The sequence below is a fragment of the Notolepis coatsorum genome, assembly GCF_963971535.1.
Source record: "Notolepis coatsorum genome assembly, chromosome: 18".
Classification (NCBI taxonomy): Eukaryota; Metazoa; Chordata; class Actinopteri; order Aulopiformes; family Paralepididae; genus Notolepis; species Notolepis coatsorum.
In genome coordinates, this window is record NC_140182.1 from 42097336 (window position 1) to 42117499 (window position 20164).

Here is a 20164-nt window from a genome sequence, read left to right on the forward strand (position 1 = left end):
GGATTAGCAGATGACTGCTCCACCGCCTGAGCCACTGTCGCTCCTTACATTCATGACCACAGGAACATCAAAAGTTGCTTGCATGACTTTGTTTCCAATACGGGTGGTCGTTCAGTAATGTCTTTCGATTACAGTGACACCAGAAGTTTGCGGACGGAGATGCAGCCATTTCAATTTCCACATGAATCGCCTCCAGAGTCCCATTCATTTTATGGCAATTCTTTATGGCAGTTCTTATTTTTCCAGTTCACGAGTCATAACATCAATATAAGTGATTTGGCTCCACCCTTGTATAGGCTGCATGAAGTTATTGTTTTTTTCCCACATTTGTACTTTTTACATATGTTACAGATAAGTTGGCTGTTTCTGGAGTTTCTTTCAAACTTCAAGAGTTGCTCCTATAATTTCAGGGTTTCTACAGAATCCCCCCTAACTCATGCCAGCCATCCCATCCCATCCCATATCAGTCACCCCATCCCATCTCAGCCATCCCATATCATATCAGCCACACCATCCCATCTCAGCCACACCATCCCATCTCACCCATCCCATCCCAGTCATCCCATCCCAGCCATCCCATCCCAGTCATCCCATCCCAGCCATCCCATATCAGCCATCCCATCCCAGCCATCCCAGCCATCCCATATCAGCCATCCCATCCCATTCCAGCCATCCCATATCAGCCATGCCATCCCATCTCAGCCATTCCATATCAGCCATCCCATCCCATTCCAGCCATCCCATATCAGCCATGCCATCCCATATCAGCCATCCCATCCCATCCCAGCCATCCCATATCAGCCATGCCATCCCATCTGCGTGAATATTTTCGGCAACCAACTTGTGTTTAGCATTTCTCTGATTGGCCACTACGCCCATGTGACCGCGGCAGCGCGAGAGAGCTGCAGCGCGGAAATAGGCTGTCTATTGCCATTCTCTAAGATAAACTCTAACCTTAACCAGCTCCTTAACAGCGCCTAAACTTAACCCTTCTAACCTTAACCAACTCCGAAACAATGCCTAACCTTAACCTTAACCATAACCAACTCCGAAAGAATATTGCCATTCTCTAAGACAAACTCTAACCTTAACCAGCTCCTTAACAGCGCCTAAACTTAATCCTTCTAACCTTAACCAACTCCGAAACAATGCCTAACCTTAACCTTAACCAACTCCGAAACAATGCTTAAAGTTAACATGCCTAAACTTAACCGGCGAAAGAATGCATGTAAAAAAATAAAAAATAAAAAAATGTAAGGGAATCGAACTTGTCACCAACTGACCGCAGGATCCACAGCAAGGCAGCGCTGCCAGTTGAGCTAGTTGTCGATGGTAAAAAAAAAGGGGGGATTACTGCTACATAATGCTGCCGCGACGGAGCTCCGCGTCTGCTGCTGCCGCGTCGCCGTGGGGGCGTGGCTAGACGCAAGTTGGGCGTGGCTAGACACAAGTTGGTTGCCTTTAATATTTAGGCATCCCATCTCAGCCATCCCATCTCAGCCATCCCATCCCAGTCATCCCATCCCAGTCATCACATCTCAGCCATGCCATCCCATCTCAGCCATCCCACATCAGCCATCCCATCCCATCCCAGCCATCCCATATCAGCCATGCCATCCCATCTCAGCCATCCCATCTCAGCCATCCCATCCCAGTCATCCCATCCCAGTCATCACATCTCAGCCATGCCATCCCATCTCAGCCATCCCAGGCATCCCATCTCAGCCACACCATCCCATCCCAGCCATCCCATCTCAGCCATCCCAGGCATCCCATCTCAGCCACACCATCCCATCCCAGCCATCCCATCTCCGCCATCCCATCCCAGTCATCCCATCTCCGCCATCCCATCCCAGTCATCCCATCTCAGTCATCCCATCCCATCCAAGCCATCCCATATCAGCCATGCCATCCCAGTCATCCCATCATGCACAGCAAGCTCCGCCCTGCTCACCTCCAGCTGTCCATCAGAGTGAAGTCATATGAAGCATTCTGCTGTGAAACACATCTAAAATAATTACGTTTGTGCATCATGATACATATGAGCAATGAATTCAAAATGCGTGTCCTGCTTGCACTGTTGTGTTTTTTTTGTTTTTTGGGGGGGGGGGGGGGGGGGGGGGGGTTGCTTGTTCATGCATGTTTCCACATACGTGCTTCTCCACGTGTACAGGAGTGTGTATACCGTGTGTGTGTGTCTATATGGTCCAGCTGTCTTCATTATTCCCCAAGGAGAGAGAAGACTGGATGGGAAAAGGGTTTGGCAGAAGCATTGCTCCCTCCATCAGGCTCGATAGCGTTCTCAGTGTGTCATCAGCACCAAGGGATCACTTCTGGCCCCCATGTAGAGAAGCAGATTACCGTCTCAGAGCCTGCAGACAGACACCTGTAGAGAGGTGGAATGGAATGCTGATGAATTGCCCTTGATCCAAAAGCCCCAATCCGGCAAAATGGCATTTATTTATTTTACATTTATTTGGGATTTCATGGTGGATTTTGTTCTTGATTTATTGTGATGTTTCTTCTTGACTTGTATAAAGAAGACTTGTCCAGCCCATGGGGACATTACCTTGTGATTTCGGGATTTTGAAATCAATTTGATTTGCTTTGATTGCATTTGCATTGCATTCAATTCTTAAAGAACTGTATTTGTGAAAAATAGGCATTTTTTTAAGCATTTGGAGTCTTAACTTTTAGCTTTTTAGCTTTTTTTTTAAAAAGTCTGTAAATGTAAATTTTTTATTTGTTGTGCACATCTACATACTGTAGTGTAGTCAATGGGTCCTGTTGTTCAGCCTCACAATGCTATTGGATAGTAAAAATGTGTTTATAGGTCCCACATTCTGGCCTCTGAAGTTGCTAATGTAAATACATGTTGGGCCTCACAGGGTTAAATATGAATATACAGTACTCTATGTCATTTCAGTGTTTTAAAAACACATTACCAATGTAAATAAACCGTTTTACAGGCCACCGAATCCAGCAAATATGATATTTGAAATATTTACCTGCTGTGTAATGTTAATCCTGTCATCAAGATCACAGTCACTCAAAAAAATGTAAAGCATGTTTCCAGTCCTTTGGTGAGGCTGTACCCATTTGTTTACATGTGGATTACGGATCTGGCTTTTAAATCAGAAGGGTACTGTGCATGCTTTGAGGAGTGAGGAACAAAGAGAGGGGCAGAGAGAGAGAGACAGAGAGAAAGAGAGAGAATTAGTTCTAACTGCCTGGATTAGATAATTACAGGAAGCGTGTTTGAGCCGAGGCACAACACCACTGCCATATCCCCTCAGTGTCTGCCACAGAGGCACCAGAGAGATCTAATGCTACCAAAATAAACCATCGCCCCGTCAGAGCAGCAGAAAATAAACACTCCCTCTGTCCACCCTGGAGATCTAATACCATTTCAAACAAACACAACCTGCCACAGAGTCTGTGCTGTTGCTATGACCTAGCTGTGGAAAACGAGGATAGAAAACACTCTCCCGTCTCAATCTCTGCGATCGTGTCTCATTAAAAACATACAGCCACTGCAATAACAAATCCCCACAATTACACCCCCCCCCGCAAACCCTGACATTTAGAGAAAAGGATCTTGCCACTATTTGAGGTAGCTAAAAGCACGGTGTTGTGTTACAGTCTTGCCTGAGGAGACAGGTGGGGGATAGGTGATGATGGTAGCCAGTGTTTTCCTATTTTCCTCAGAGGAGTCTGTCCGCTGTGGAGTCTGGCTGCTCTTATTTGGGAAGATTTAGAACCAACGAAGACCATCCTGCAAGGCCTACTGGTATAGACGTGGTATCATGGTATACCAAACTGTGGTATACTGGGTATTACATGGCACTGTATGGTAATACAGGGTATTGCATGGCACTGTATGGTTCTACAGGGTATTGCATGGCACTGTATGGTTCCACAGGGTATTACATGGCACTGTATGGTTCCACAGGGTATTACATGGCACTCTATGGTTCCACAGGGTATTACATGGCACTCTATGGTTCCACAGGGTATTACATGGCACTGTATGGTTCCACAGGGTATTACATGGCACTGTATGGTTCCACAGGGTATTACATGGCACAGTACTGTATGGTACTACGGGGTATTGATGCTACACAGTGCCTCAGATATACTGTGGTAGATAGCACCAGCACTATATGAGAATGCCCTGAATCTGTGTCATATCTTATGAGGTCTGGTAACACACACCAGATACCCTTCATTCCTTCACAAGGACACCCAGACATGTGCTCCAGGGCCCAGGGGTTTCAGCCAGCCCGGCCCACAGGATGTGCACTGTTCTGGGGATTCAGCTCCTAGTTCAGGTCCTTCACCCTCAGCCTTGGGCTCCAGAGCAACTCACATGAGAAATCAGGTATAGGTAGAGGACCAGCCTGTCAGATTCAATCAGAAAGATAAATGTGTGTGTGTGTGTGTGTGTGTGTGTGTGTGTGTGTGTGTGTGTGTGTGTGTGTGTGTGTGTGTGTGTGTGTGTGTGTGTGTGTGTGTGTGTGTGTGTGTGTGTGTGTGTGTGTGTGTGTGTGTGTGTGTGTGTGTGTGTGTGTGTGTGTGTGTGTGTGTGTGTCTGTTTGCGTGTCAGTGTATGTGTATGTGTGTGAGTGTGTGTGTGTGTGTGTGTGTGTGTGTGTGTGTGTGTGTGTGTGTGTGTGTGTGTGTGTGTGTGTGTGTGTGTGTGTGTGTGTGTGTGTGTGTGTGTGTGTGTGTGTGTGTGTGTGTGTGTGTGTGTGCGTGTGTGTGTGCGTGCGTGCGTGCGTGCGTGCGTGCGTGCGTGCGTGCGTGCGTGCGTGTGTGTGTGTGTGTGTGTGTGTGTTTTAATTAGGACTGACAGGGAGTAAAACACAGATCATAAATCAGTTTGTGTTGTCTCCAGTTAACGCAGTTATACATTCCACATTTTCGGTGGAAGCTGATCCACAATCTGTGCCTGAGGGTCAAATCAACCAACGCCTGATAAAGAAAATGGTTCCACTTCCTGTCAGATGAAAGCACTTCCTTCTGGAGACTGAGACCATACAGGCCAGGATGTGAAGATCAAATATCCGTCCCGCTAATCAAACCATCTTTCCCAGGATGATCGTATCCCACTTCTTGCTATCCTTTTTTTAAGGAAACATTTGGAAATTTGTAGTAACCGCACAGTCTGCCCACTACGACTATATGAAAGGTTGGACCCCTGTAGCTGTTGCCGTTTTCTCAAGAGTCCTGCTAGGCGCACAGATGGACACCTTCGCTTTCGTCATTGGCTCACTGTTCCTTCTCAAGAAAGAAATGAAGAGACACTATTGTCTGTTTCTGTCCTGCTTATTTGTGTTATTTCCCTCCCGCTAAAAGACGCAGTCGTCGACATCAATCCCGTCCCTCTGTGGTGCCTGTGTTGTGGTCTCTCAGTGGCCCTGTCTGAACGTCTCAGCAATCAGGAAGAAAGATGCGGTGTGCGACTCGACCAATAAACCTCCAAGGAGCCGCCGTCTGAATGAGGAGAGTGGCGGGGCTGGAGGGAGGAGGGAGAGAAGAGAGGAGATGGGAGAGATAACCCTGTTGTTGCTCTTTGTGACTCTCTGGGGGAACGCTCGGAATCAGAAACATGTGCTGCGTTATGCCCTTGGGCCTGGGAGCAGCTCTGACTCAGGGAGCAGGTCTACTGGTGGAACTGGAGAATACAATGAGACGGGGAACTAATCAAATCTGATTTTGACGGGGTGAGACGAGGCGGTATGTAGTCTGGAGGGCGATCGATTCTTTAAACCCTTGTGAACTAAGCCCTTTTTGAAGAGAGTGAATATACAAGGAAGCCCACACACAACTAGCTTCATGCTGCACAGAAGATGACAAGAAAATAACCCTTTTATCCATCCAGAATACAAACATTTACACTCTCTCTCTCTTTGTGTGCTGTGTGTCTGTCTCTCTGTGTGTGTGTGTGTGTGTGTGTGTGTGTGTGTGTGTGTGTGTGTGTGTGTGTGTGTGTGTGTGTGTGTGTGTGTGTGTGTGTGTGTGTGTGTGTGTGTGTGTGTGTGTGTGTGTGTGTGTGTGTGTGTGTGTGTGTGTGTGTGTGTGTGTGTGTGTGTGTGTGTGTGTGTGTGTGTGTGTGTGTGTGTGTGTGTGTGTGTGTGTGTGTGTGTGTGTGTGTGTGTGTGTGTGTGTGTGTGTGACGCCTGGCAGAGCTATGGCAGATGAACAGGACGTGGGTGTTCCAGGGGCCTGGGCCCTCCATTCAACCCCAGACCATGCTCCTGGATGAGGGCCACGAGAGGCTGTATGTGGGGGCCAAGAACACCCTCTACTCCCTAAGCCTGGACAGGGTGACGGTGCATCCCAGAGAGGTAGGCTTGTTTTCACCTGCCCGTCAGTGTGTGTCAGATATTGAACCCTCACACGCAGGGGTCAGGGGTTAGTCAAACAGAATGTGCTTCACGGCATCTGGCATGTGTAGCCAGGCAGTGTTGTGATGTTAGTATGTATGTGTATCGAAATAAAGTAGTGCATTACAAAGTAACATTCCCTTTCCCTTGTGACAGAATGCAATGTTATAGATGCTATAAATAATTGTTTTATGTTGAGTAGCCTAATCATTCAACAAAAAAAGCACCCTTAAGGCATTGTTCAAATACAAAATCTAACTGATTACTGATCTAACAAACAGGTTGTTACTTGTGTTGTATATCATTATGTACAGTAGGTTACTACATACGTTGTTGTTATGTATGTTGTTACTTGCGTAGTAACTAGGGCTGTCACGATTCCTCGACCATGTCGACGTAATCGTCTACGAAATGTCATCGATTTGCATATTCATGATCGACGCATCGTATTGTTGTTACTTGTATGCCTTTTTGCAGTGGAAATGGCAGACGTTCAAAGTCATAACATGCGTAACGTATAATCTAACTAGTGCCCAATGAATCACGTTCAAAATATAAATGATTTCTCCCTCTTAGCCTGCAACGTACCACATGTGGGCCATTTTTAGGACGATTTGCCCACCGGCACTTTGGCGACCCCTAGTGGCTCGAGTGTGCATATTTTGTAATAAAATATATTTTTACATTTACATTTACATTTAGTCATTTAGCTGACGCTTTTATCCAAAGCGACTTACAAGTTCTGTACGACAAGCCATCAGGAAGGGCACAACTCTATCAGCTGAGCAACAATGTTCATCAAAGTGTTGAGTGCTACAGTGTAGGTTAGTTTATTAGGACAAGTGCATGACAGTACGGTTAGTTAGGGTTAGATTTTTTTTTTTTTTTTTTTTTTTTTTTTTAATTCAGATAATGGTTGAAGAAGTGCGTCTTTAGTCGACGGCGAAAGATTGGACGTGATTCGGCTGTCCTAACTGGGGTGGGTAGTTCATTCCACCATTGTGGGGCAAGGACTGAGAATAGGCGACTTCTCTTTGATGACCCTCCCGGAGCTTGGATAGGAGTAGGTCTGAGGCGGCCAGAAGATGCAGAGCGTAGGGGTCTTGAGGGTGTGTAGTTAGAGACCATTGACCGGAGGTAGGCGGGAGCGGTTCCCTTTGCCGCACGGTATGCTAGGTCGAGGGCCTTGAAGCGGATTCGTGCAGCAATGGGGAGCCAGTGCAGGTCCCTAAGAAGTGGGGTGACATGGGCCGACTTCGGTAGGTTTGAGATCAGGCGGGCCGCTGCGTTCTGAATGAGTTGAAGAGGCTTAGTGGCAGTGGCCGGGAGGCCAGCGAGCAGTGCATTGCAGTAGTCGAGGCGGGAGATGACTGTTGATTGGACGAGGAGTTGGGTGGCTTCTTTTGTCAGGAAGGGGCGTATCCTTCTGACATTGCTCAGGAGGAATCAGCAGGTTCTGGTCGTCGCTGCGATGTGAGCAGAGAAGTTCAATTGGTCGTCGAGGACAACACCAAGGTTCTTGGCGGTCGGGGACGCAGTCACAGCTGCATTCTCGACTGTGATTGAAAGGTCGGTTAAGGGGGAGGATTTGGCCGGCAGGTGGAGCAATTCTGTTTTGCTTAGGTTCAGTTTGAGGTGGTTGGACGTCATCCAGGCTGAGATGTCGGACAGACAGGCCGAGATCCGCACAGAGACGTGGATATCTGAGGGAGGGAAGGAGAGGAAGAGTTGAGTATCGTCGGCATAACAATGGTAGGAGAAGCCATGAGACGTGATAATGTTACCCAGTGATTTAGTGTAGAGGGAGAAGAGAAGGGGTCCTAAAACCGAGCCCTGGGGGACACCCGTCCGCAGGGGGCGGGTGGCCGACAGGGTCCCTCTCCATGACACTTGGTAGGAGCGGTCATTGAGGTATGATGACAGCCATGTCAGCGCAGAGCCAGCCACTCCCATTCCTGCAAGGGCCGCAAGGAGGATCTGGTGGTTGACTGTGTCGAAGGCTGCAGATAGATCTAGGAGAATCAGGACAGAGGAGAGGCCTTTCGCTTTTGCTAAGTGAAGTGCCTCTGTGACCGCAATGAGGGCTGTCTCTGTGGAGTGACCAGTCCTGAAGCCTGACTGATTAGGGTCTAGGAGGTCATTCTGTAAGAGATAAGTAGTAAGTTGGTTGGATACAGCACGTTCAAGTGTTTTAGAAAGGAAGGAGAGAAGAGAGACAGGACGGTAGTTGCCTATGACAGTAGGGTTCAGGGTTGGTTTTTTTATGAGCGGCGTGACTCTGGCTTGTTTTAGGGAGGTGGGGACCACCCCCGAGTTGAGTGAGGAGTTGATGGTTGCAGTTAGGAATGGGAGGATGTCTGGTGCTATGGTCTGGAGGAGTGGGGAGGGTAGCTGGTCCAGCTGGCAAGTAGTCGGACGGTTTGACGTTACCAGTGTCAGGGTCTCTGCTTCTGTAATGGGAGAGAAAGATGACAGAGTGAAGGATGAGGTTCTCGATTCAGCATTTGGAATGGGTGGGGGTTGGGAGAAGGAGCTGCGGATGTTCTCCACTTTTTCCTCAAAGAAGATCGCAAAGTCTTCGGCAGAGAAAGATGAGGGAGGGGGGGGTGGGGGGGGAGTGAGGAGGGAGGACATGGTAGCATGCAGTTTGCGAAGATTCTTGGCAGAGGCCTCGATCCTATGGTGGAAGAAAGAAGCTTTGGCATTAGTGATGGTTTTGGAGAATGTTAACAAGAGGTTGTGATATGTGTCGATGTCAGCAGTGAGGCGTGACTTTCTATACTTCCTTTCAGCTGCTCTCAGGACCTGTCTTTGTTCTCTCACTGGATCTGTCAGCCATGGACTGGGTGGGGAGCGGCGGGCAGGTTTCTCAACGAGGGGACAGAGCTTGTCGAAGGAGGTTGCAAGGGCTGAAAGGAGGGTGGAGGTTGCCATCTCTGTGGAGAGAGCAGAGAAGGTGTCACTCAAAGGTAGAGCGGATAGTATGTCAGAGGAGAGGGTGGAGGGGGATAGGGAGGGCAGGTTGCGTCTGAGTGAGACTGTTTGAGTTGGGGTGAAGACCTTTCGGTTAAGCATGAGAGTTAGTGAGAAGGATATGAAGGAATGGTCAGATACATGTAGGGGAGTTACCGTGGTGTTAATGATGCTGGAGTTACGGGAAAATATGAGATCCAAGGAGTTGCCTGCTTTGTGGGTGGGAGGCATGGCAGTGGGAGTCAGGTCAAACGATTGTAGGAGGGAGACTACTATGACTGACTGAGATGAGTCAGGCAGGTTGAAGTCGCCCAGTAGAAGGAGAGGGGTACCATCTTCCGGTAAGGAGCTAAGAAGCATGTCCAGCTCATCTGTGAAGTGATCGAGTGTACCTGGAGGGCGGTAGAGTGTAACAATGGTGAGATTGAAAGGATTAGAGACAGATACTGCATGATATTCGAGAGAGGAGAGTGACAGTTCTGGGAGTGGTGTTACGTTTGTAGCCCATGAAGGAGATGTCATGAGGGCAGTGCCTCCACCCCGTCTGGAAGGTCGAGGTGTGTGAGTGAAGTTATAGTTTGTAGATAATGCTGCAGGTGTTGATGAGTTATTGGGAGTTATCCAGGTCTCAGTTAGAGCCAGGAGCTGCAGATTTAGACTATGGGCGTAGGCAGTAATGAAGTCAGCTTTCTTGACTGCTGATTGACAATTCCATAAGCCTCCCCGTACTGTGACAGGTGTATTAGTGGCTGTAGGAGGGTAGGAGAGATTAGCCGGGTTGCTAGCAAACTGGCGTGGATGGGTAGAGTCAGTTCTGGAGGAGCAGATTGTGGATATAGGTATGAGACACATTGTATTGTCGAGAGTGGCAGGGAGGAAGTAGAGAAGTAGCAGTGTGGGAGGGAAATATAGGATTATGGTGTACTTAGCACTGGGTGGATCGGTGGATCCCTCGGCGGTGAACTCCAGGATAACTCCTCCTCTTTGTCCCTCTTCGTTTCTCGACGCTTCGCTGACGCTACACCAGCAAGCCTTTAAATCACTATCACTAATTAGTGCTGTCTTAACACCTGGCCCTTAATGGGGGCACTTAACAAAACAAAATGGCCGTTTTAAACACGCCCCTTTAATCAAGTCAGCTGGTTCCTCACTTTTAAGATTCACTAATAAACTTAAAATGGCTTACCCTAGTTTTCAGTATAAAGCAATGTATATGTAAGCAAATATATATATCGGCTTATTTGTTGCCTGTCGATAGCGATAAAATCTGTCAAAATCTGCTCAGCGGTTCTCGAGTTACATGCCGGTATTTGAGGCGTGTGCAAAGTACACGGTATTGCGCAAAATACCACTCCAGACTCTTGGGGCTCTAGTTCCGTAGTTCCGGCTCTAGTTGGCGATCTCAAAAATCATTCTGGAGGGTTGTAGCCAATGAGTGTGGCTTTCCAATGATACACCATCTGGGGATGTATGATCTGGGATCTAGGTGAAAAACTAACGGGCAAAAACAGGAAGAGAAAAACAGCAGAAGTCTATGAGAAAACTGAGTTTTTCTTTTGTACACAGTTTACCAAAATCCCTCCTAATCACTCATTTCTGAATGGATCTTTATGAAATTTGGACATGTACTACATAAGGCTTCAGGCTATGGGTCCGTATGGATTATTAAGCCTCCAGACATTCTGGGGAAATACTACCTCTGGACTACTAACTACTACAGAAAAACTTGAGTAACAAGTTTTTCTACAACTCAAGTTCAGACCTACGTTACTCTATTTCATTAGCACTAAAAGTGAATTATCTTTCTGGAATCAGAAACTTCAGAATGTCATCTTTCAAAGAGACCAGGCTCATGCATGTGCTATAAGTATAAAGTATGTGGTTTGCAAAAAAAGTATGCAGTCCTCAAAAATGAAAACTGAAATGGCCACTTTTGGGGGCGCAGGTTAAGCGGCGTGATAAACCTTAACTGACGTTAGCTGCTAACGCTAAGTAAGCTAAGCTAACCCTGGAATGAGTTCCAACAATAGTGAGGAAAAGGGGGGGGGGGGGGGGGTGAGCCTGTCTCTCTCCCTCTCTCTGTATGTTCAATGATTTGAAGTAGCGTTACACTATAAAAACTAACTGGATAGTTGATGATAATAAATATTTCACTTCATTAGCAAAAATATTGTAAAATATTTAACAATCCTGATTCCTGAGCCTATTTTATTTAAAAGGAAGATATTGATTTAAATATGTATATAGCCTACTGTATAACAAATATTTTGTAATCATATCTCCTGTGCTGGCACAAGCACTACCATAGCGTGGAGTGGAGAGATAACACACAATATAATTCATTCATTCATGGAAAAGCTATTTATAATTTTTGGCTGGTAAAAAATCTCGCTGGCTGGTAGTTTTTTCAATCTAAAGCTAAAAAAGTAAATTTTGTTCCCTGTTTTTCAGCATTTAGCTACAGGCAAGGATACATTGTATGTAAATGTAATGATAAACAATGTCATAGTAACGGGCGGGTGTTATATTATTTCAAGATAATAAAGTAGCTATAATGAGTCAATAGATAAAAAGGTTACTCACTCTACTCATGTACAGTAGGCATCCACACTACACAGCATTTATAGACTTCATGGCTCATCTCCTACTCTGGGTATTCAGTAGGTGGCAAGGAAAACGAGGCAACTCCCCATGTTACCTGAGGATACTAGTAAAACATTTTGAAATATTCAATTGCAAATATAATCAATTGTTGTTGATTTTTCTGGTAAATTAATTGTTTAGATGAATCGACTAATCGATACAATAATCAACAGATTAATCGATAACAAAATAATCATTAGTGACAGCCCTAGTAGTAACGCAACTGTACTGTACTGTATTGCATACTGTACATTTGTTCACTCTCTATCTGTTGGATTCAAATAAATATAGTGAATTCCCTCTTTGTCAGTGTAATGGTTCAATTCAACAAAAACATCTCCCAGCCTACTGATTTGTTTTGGTTCCATCGCCTGGTTCCTGTTTGCTGTCAGATGGCTGGGAGAGGGGAGACTCTGTGGGTTCCTGTTTGCTGTCAGATGGCGGGGTGACGGGAGACTCTGTGGGGTCACATTCTCCTCCCTGAAGCACAACAGACCCCCAGGTCCACTGAGCAGCAACATCATAATCATTGTAGGGTGTAACGCCCAAAGTCATGAAAACAAAACTAATTACTTTCCCCAGGAATTAATAAGTGAAGCGGTGTGTGCGAATTATACTAACTAGAGCAGTGCCCATGCAGAGCGCATGGCCAATTCCTTGGCTCCCAGTATTTGCTGCTCGCGGGGACATGCCTGTACGAAGCTCACACGGTCGTTCAGAACGTGTGACCGCTCAGAGCGGGGCGATCGCTTGGCCCCCTGGAAGTGGTATGGCTGCTTGCAGCGTTCTCCAGAACTGCTCATCTGATCAACTTCACACTCGACACTGCACTCCCTTGGGTCCTCAGCAGTACAAGTAAACATTTTAATTAAAAACATAGTTGTTATAGCGCCACCATCTGGCCAAATGGCACCATATGCGAAACTGCACCCCCCTGCATCCTCAGCAATACACCCACCGGCCACCGGGCGTGAAGTTTATCGGATGAACGGTTCCTGAGATATGCGAAGGACAGACACGCACTATATCACCACCATGCGGCCAAATGCACTCTCCTGGACCCTCAGCAATACACCTGTCAAGTGGGAAGTTGATGAGAGATGAATGGTCCTCGAGATATACGAAAGACAGACAGAGAATCCTTCCTGTATAGACGGTTTCATCTTGACAACATAAACATTCTATATAGACCCAAATGTATTTCCTGTTGCAATGTTAGCTAATACCAATAACTGACAGGAAATAAACATGGGTCCAAACTGTTCCATAGCAACGTAATTCCAGTGAAACCATCTATAATTAGATTAGTTTGGTGGGAGGTGGTCATTTCATCAAAGGCAATCATAAGTGACCCTGTAATATAAAGTATATAGATTATAGATTGTTGTGTCTCTCAGGATTAGGGTCAAGGGTCATGCAGGGGGGTGCAGCCCCCCTAGCCCCTCTATAATTTGCACTATGAATCAATTAGAGTATTTCAAGAATGGACAAGTAATGTGTAACACATGACTTTTACAACTAGCGACCCCAACACAAATCATGCCATACTGTAACACTGTATGGCTGTGATGAAGGTGATGATTATTCAAATCAAATTCCCAGCTCTTTTAACCCCTATACGTAAAACAATGTTAGTATTTCTGACTACATCCAACTGAAGTCTCTCTCTCTCTCTCTCTCTCTCTCTCTCTCTCTCTCTCTCTCTCTCTCTCTCTCTCTCTCTCTCTCTCTCTCTCTCTCTCTCTCTCTCTCTCTCTCTCTCTCTCTCTCTCTCTCTCTCTCTCTCTCTCTCTCCTAAGATCCAATGGGCCAGTACCGAGTCTCAGATAGAAGACTGTCTAATGAAGGGCCGTGAGAAGGTAGGAAACACCAATCAAATAAGTCTTTGCATAATTGAATAATATTATATGCCTTCACCACTAAAATGTTCATATCGATCACTAGCCATATCTCACATTGCTCATTAACCTTCAACCCAGTGACATATTGATTTCATGAATGATGCGCCGCCCTTTCCTTTTTACTGCCACCCTGTCTTATTACCACCAACATACTACCCCCTCCCTGTGTTTACCCTCTCACACATTTGCTCCATCCCTCCATCCTTCCCTACAGCCGGAATGTGCCAACTACATCAAGGTCCTGCAGCAGCACAACCAGACCCACCTGTTGGCCTGTGGGACAGGAGCCTTCAACCCCGTCTGTGGCCTGGTCAGGGTGGGAGACGCAGGACAGGTGAGTGTCTGTGGCCTGGTCAGGGTGGGACAGGTGAGTGTCTGTGGCCTGGTCAGGGTGGGACAGGTGAGCGTCTGTGGCCTGGTCAGGGTGGGACAGGTGAGCGTCTGTGGCCTGGTCAGGGTGGGACAGGTGAGCGTCTGTGGCCTGGTCAGGGTGGGACAGGTGAGCGTCTGTGGCCTGGTCAGGGTGGGACAGGTGAGCGTCTGTGGCCTGGTCAGGGTGGGAGACGCAGGAGGACAGGTGACCGTCTGTGACCTGGTCAGGGTGGGACAGGTGAGCGTCTGTGGCCTGGTCAGGGTAGGACACGCAGGACAGGTGAGCGTCTGTGGCCTGGTCAGGGTGGGACACGCAGGACAGGTGAGCGTCTGTGACCTGGTCAGGGTGGGACAGGTCAGCGTCTGTGGCCTGGTCAGGGTGGGACAGGTGAGCGTCTGTGGCCTGGTCAGGGTGGGAGACGCAGGAGGACAGGTGACCGTCTGTGACCTGGTCAGGGTGGGACAGGTGAGCGTCTGTGGCCTGGTCAGGGTAGGACACGCAGGACAGGTGAGCGTCTGTGGCCTGGTCAGGGTAAGACACGCAGGACAGGTGAGCGTCTGTGGCCTGGTCAGGGTGGGACACGCAGGACAGGTGAGCGTCAGGGGCGGAGCTAGGGGGTGGCTACCTGGGCTCAAGCCCCGGATGTATTCTGAAAAGCCCCGAATCTATTTAAAAAAAAAAAAAAAAATTTTTTTTTTTTTTTTTTTTTTTTTTTACAATTCATCATTGTTACATGAAAATATGTTTGCACCAGATTTAGCAGAAGCTAATTTCCATCTGTGGTCTATCCAGCTGCTAACTGTATTTGAGTGAGTTAAGTTTCAAGTTCAAGTTTCAAGTTTCTTTAATAGTTGTCATACAGAAGTACAGAATACTTTCATACAAAATGCTTCTTACTGTTACGCTCCAGACCTAAGCTTTAAATCACAATCAACAAGTTGACAAAAACTTAATTCTTCCACCTTAGAAACATAGCTAAAGTACGGCCATTTATAAATCAAAAGGACGCTGAAAACCAGATCCATGCCTTTATCTCAAGCCAACTCGACTACTGTAATGCACTCCTTACCGGCCTCCAGAAAAAATACGATGATAACTATTTTATTGCAATGCACTATTGCATTATTTTATTCTATTTGACTAACTATTTTATTGCACTGCACTATTTTACTTTGTATCAGTGAATCATAGACGCCTGGCCATAAGAGCATTCGGAGCATCTCTGCTCTCCCACTATTGAACTTGGGGGAGCAAAGGTATGATCTAGCTCCACCACTTTTTGATTATATGAAAAATATGATATATCCCCCCCCAATATATAAATCTAACCATAACTACGTTATGGTTAACTGAGTTTTATAGTGAAAAGAGCAGCTTTATTGGTCAAGATTGAAGGCTCTATATTGCAGGAAATTGCACGTACAGGTTCATTAAATTCAAAATAAATCTGTCGTGGAGGGGGTTGTGCCGGACCCCCTCCGGACCACCCCTTGCCTGCCCAAAAACTTAAAAAAAAATTACAAAAAAAAGAAAAGAAAAAAAGAATTTAAAAAAAAGCTGGGCTAAGCCCCGGATCTCCTACAATCCTAAATCCGCCCCTGGTGAGCGTCTGTGGCCTGGTCAGGGTGGGACACGCAGGACAGGTGAGCGTCTGTGGCCTGGTCAGGGTAAGACACGCAGGACAGGTGAGCGTCTGTGGCCTGGTCAGGGTGGGACACGCAGGACAGGTGAGCGTCTGTGGCCTGGTCAGGGTGGGACACGCAGGACAGGTGAGCGTCTGTGGCCTGGTCAGGGTAAGACACGCAGGACAGGTGAGCGTCTGTGGCCTGGTCAGGGTGGGACACGCAGGACAGGTGAGCATCTGTGGCCTGGTCAGGGTGGGACACGCAGGACAGGTGAGAATCTGTGCAGGGCCGCCTGGGAGAAATGCGAGGCCCTGTGCGAGATTTAAACGCGAGCCCCCCCCCCCCCCCCCTAAAAGGAAAAAAATCAAATAATTTATTATTATTATTATTATTTTTTAATACAGTCAACATATTCTTAAATAATAGCGCTGCCCGAGGCTGGGCATGATACAGTCAACATATAGCAAGAGAGAGAGCGAGAGAGAGCTCCCGTTCTACAGTCAATATACAGTGTTATCGCTGCACAGACCCGGCAATGCCCCTGACCCTCCACCAGAGCAAGGCCAGAGAGAGAGAGAGAGAGAGAGAGAGAGAGAGAGAGAGAGAGAGAGAGAGAGAGAGAGAGAGAGAGAGAGAGAGAGAGAGAGAGAGAGAGAGAGAGAGAGAGAGAGAGAGAGAGAGAGAGAGAGAGAGAGAGAGAGACAGACACATTGGAAAGAAACAACCCAAAACCAGAGCAAATTGAAATGCTATTTGGCCCTAAACAGAGAGTACACAGTGGCAGAATACCTGAGCACTGTGACCGACCCAATACTAAGAAGATCCTTGACTAGGTACAGACTCAGCGAGCACAGCCTAGCCATCGAGAAAGGCCGCCATAGGCAGACCTGGCTCCCAAGCGAAGACAGACCCACTGCACACAAGATGAGGTGGAAACCGAGCTCCACTTCTTAACAACCTGCCCACTATACCAAGACATATACTTCCCACAAATTGCAAACACCCAAAGAGACTTTGAAAACATGGACAATAACTCAAAACTCCCATACCTACTGGGAGAAATACAAGAATGTGAAATAAAGCCCATTTGAATTGAAGAGAGAGAGATAGATAGAGCATGTCTGTGTGTGTTAGAAAGAGAGAGATAGAGCATGTCTGTTTGTGTGTGTGTGTTAGAGAGAGAGCATGTATATGTGTGTTAGAAAGAGAGAGAAATATATAGAGAGAGAGCATGTAATTTTGTGTGTTAGAGAGAGATATAGAGCATGTCTGTGTGTGTTAGAAAGAGAGAGAGAGAGATAGAGAGAGAGAGAGAGAGAGAGAGAGAGAGAGAGAGAGAGAGAGAGAGAGAGAGATAGAGCATGTGTGTCTGTGTGTTAGAGAGAGAGAGAGCATGTCTGTGTGTGTGTTAGAGAGAGAGCATGTATGAGAGAGATAAGCAAGACAGCTAAGATGAGCCCCTAAAGGATATTCAACTTTTAATGGAAGAACAAAACAAAAGGAAAAGATAACTTCACAAAGGCAACATGAATATACATAGATCCAAAAGGACAAAGATCAACACTTAAATCCAAAGAGAAGAGGGTCTATACCAGAGAAAACAAAGTAGCAAGGAGCCAACGGCTGACATCAGCTAAATAGGCTAACTGCAAATAGAGTAGCCAGGTACTGACACCAGGTACACACCGTTAGCTACAACAGCTAGCCGGCCCGTTTGGCTCAATATAACGTTAGCTACGTTAGCTAGCCGGCCCGCTTTGGCTCAATATAACATTAGCTACAACAGCTAGCCGGCCCGTTTGGCTCAATATAACGTTAGCTACGTTAGCTAGCCGGCCCGCTTGGCTCAATATAACATTAGCTACAACAGCTAGCCGGCCCGTTTGGCTCAATATAACGTTAGCTACGTTAGCTAGCCGGCCCGCTTGGCTCAATATAACATTAGCTACAACAGCTAGCCGGCCCGTTTGGCTCAATATAACATTAGCTACTTTAGCTAGCCGGCCCGCTTTGGCTCAATATAACATTAGCTACAACAGCTAGCCGGCCCGTTTGGCTCAATATAACGTTAGCTACGTTAGCTAGCCGGCCCGCTTGGCTCAACATAACGTTAGCCAACATAACGTTAGCCTTAGCCACGATAGCTAGCCGGCCCGAGAGAGAGAGAGAGAGATATATATCCACGGCGGGAATAGAATAGAGTGCATTAAAAACTCACCAAACGTCCAAGAGGATGGAGACAACCGTGTGGAGTTGACGAAGTTCATCTGCCGAACGACCGTCCTCTTCATCTTGGCATAACAATGCTGCACGCGCTCTCTCTAGGTTAGCTAACGCTAGTTAGCCTTTAGCTAAGCTAGCTACTAGCCGACATGGCTATCCCGACTGAACCACACGTTAGCACTCGATATTATAACGTAGCTAAAGCTAACTAGCTGTCCCTGCCTTTAGCTAAGCCGACATGGCTAGCCTGACTGAACTGTCTAACATGCAACAACCTTCATCTTCAGTCCATCTGCCGAACGACCGTCCTCTTCGTCTTGGCTGGCATAAGCATAACCTCCAATGCTGCACGTGTGCGAAATAGTCAAACGCAGCTGACGCACGCCGGCCGACTGTACACATGTAACCCGTCCCTTCGTTGAAACCAATAGTATGTCTGCTGCAGAGCCCCATAGCTCCAATAGTGAGTATGTCTGCTGCAGAGCCGCAGAGCCAGGAACAAGTCAGACACATTCTACAAACGTGTCTAATGTGAAATATATAAGCATATAAGCAAAACTAGATTTTAGGTCTGTGATGAAAAGGGGCCTCGCGGGAAGGGGGGCCTCGCAAAAAAATAAATAATAATAATAATAATAATAATAATAATAATAATAATAATAATAATAATAATAATAATAATAATAATAATAATAATAATAATAATAATAATAATAATAATAATAATAATAATAATAATAATAATAATAATAATAATAATAATAATAATAATAATAATAATAATAATAATAATAATAATAATAATAATAATAATAATAATAATAATAATAATAATAATAATAATAATAATAATAATAATAATAATAATAATAATAATAATAATAATAATAATAATAATAATAATAATAATAATAATAATAATAATAATAATAATAATAATAATAATAATAATAATAATAATAATAATAAATAAAAATAATAAATAAAAAATAAAATTGTGCGAGGCCCCCCTTCCCGCGAGGCCCTGTGCGACCGCACTGCTCGCACACCCCCTGAGGCAGCCCTGCATCTGTGGCCTGGTCAGGACTGGAGTGAGTCAGGAGTGTGAGCAGAGTAGAAAACACACAACTTTCAAAATATGATTACTAATATTTCCATGGGTCCAAACGACGAGACAGGGCACTACAGGTCGTTTTTGATGGTGTTGCCTAGGCAGAGTGCGCTGAGTCAATGGAGCTCAAGATACATACTATATCTCATATATTTTTTTATAATAATATTGATATCTGTGAAATACAAATATCTGTGTCCATCTAAATTCATATTCAGGATAATCTCTACTCTACTCTACTACCTGTATATCCTACTCTACTCTACCCTACTCTACTCTACTCTACTCTACTCTACTCTACTCTACTCTACTCTACTCTACTCTACTCTACTCTACTCAAAGCTACTCTACTCTGCAGTCTCTACTCTACTCCTACTCTATACACTATCCACTCTACTATATCCTACTCTACTCTACCCTACTATATCCTACTCTACTCTACTCAAAGCTACTCTACTCTGCAGTCTCTACTCTACTCCTACTCTATACACTATCCTCTCTACTATATCCTACTCTACTCTACTCTACTCAAATCCACTCTACTCTGCAGTCTCTACTCTACTCCTACTCTACTCTATACACTCTACTATATCATACTCTACTCTACTCTACTCAAATCTACACTTTTTACTCTACTCATACTCTACTCTACTCTATACACTCACTCTACTATATCCTAATATACTCTTATCTATACACTCTCCACTCTACTATATCCTACTCTACTCTACTCTATACACTCTCTACTCTATCCTAATCTACTCTACTCTATACCCTCTCTACTCTACTATTTCCTACTCTATTCTATACATTCTCTACTTTACTATATCTAGGGCTGTCTTAAATACTTCGAAGCTTCAAAGCTCCGTTCGATGGCATGAGCTTCGAACACAAAAAAAAATCGAAGTGTAAAAAAAAAAGATTAT

General features: G+C 45.7%; 1 protein-coding gene across 2 annotated transcripts in view; it reads left to right on the forward strand.

Moving 5' to 3' along the window:
• sema3e (sema domain, immunoglobulin domain (Ig), short basic domain, secreted, (semaphorin) 3E) overlaps positions 1–20164 on the forward strand; it is a 74561-nt gene that overhangs the window by 18777 nt on the left and 35620 nt on the right. For both annotated transcript variants that reach the window (XM_084335589.1, XM_084335590.1), the window contains exons 2-4: positions 6190–6350; positions 13805–13864; positions 14121–14240. In XM_084335589.1, coding sequence (XP_084191715.1) covers positions 6190–6350; positions 13805–13864; positions 14121–14240 — 341 coding nt within the window. The remainder of the gene's footprint in view (positions 1–6189; positions 6351–13804; positions 13865–14120; positions 14241–20164) is intronic.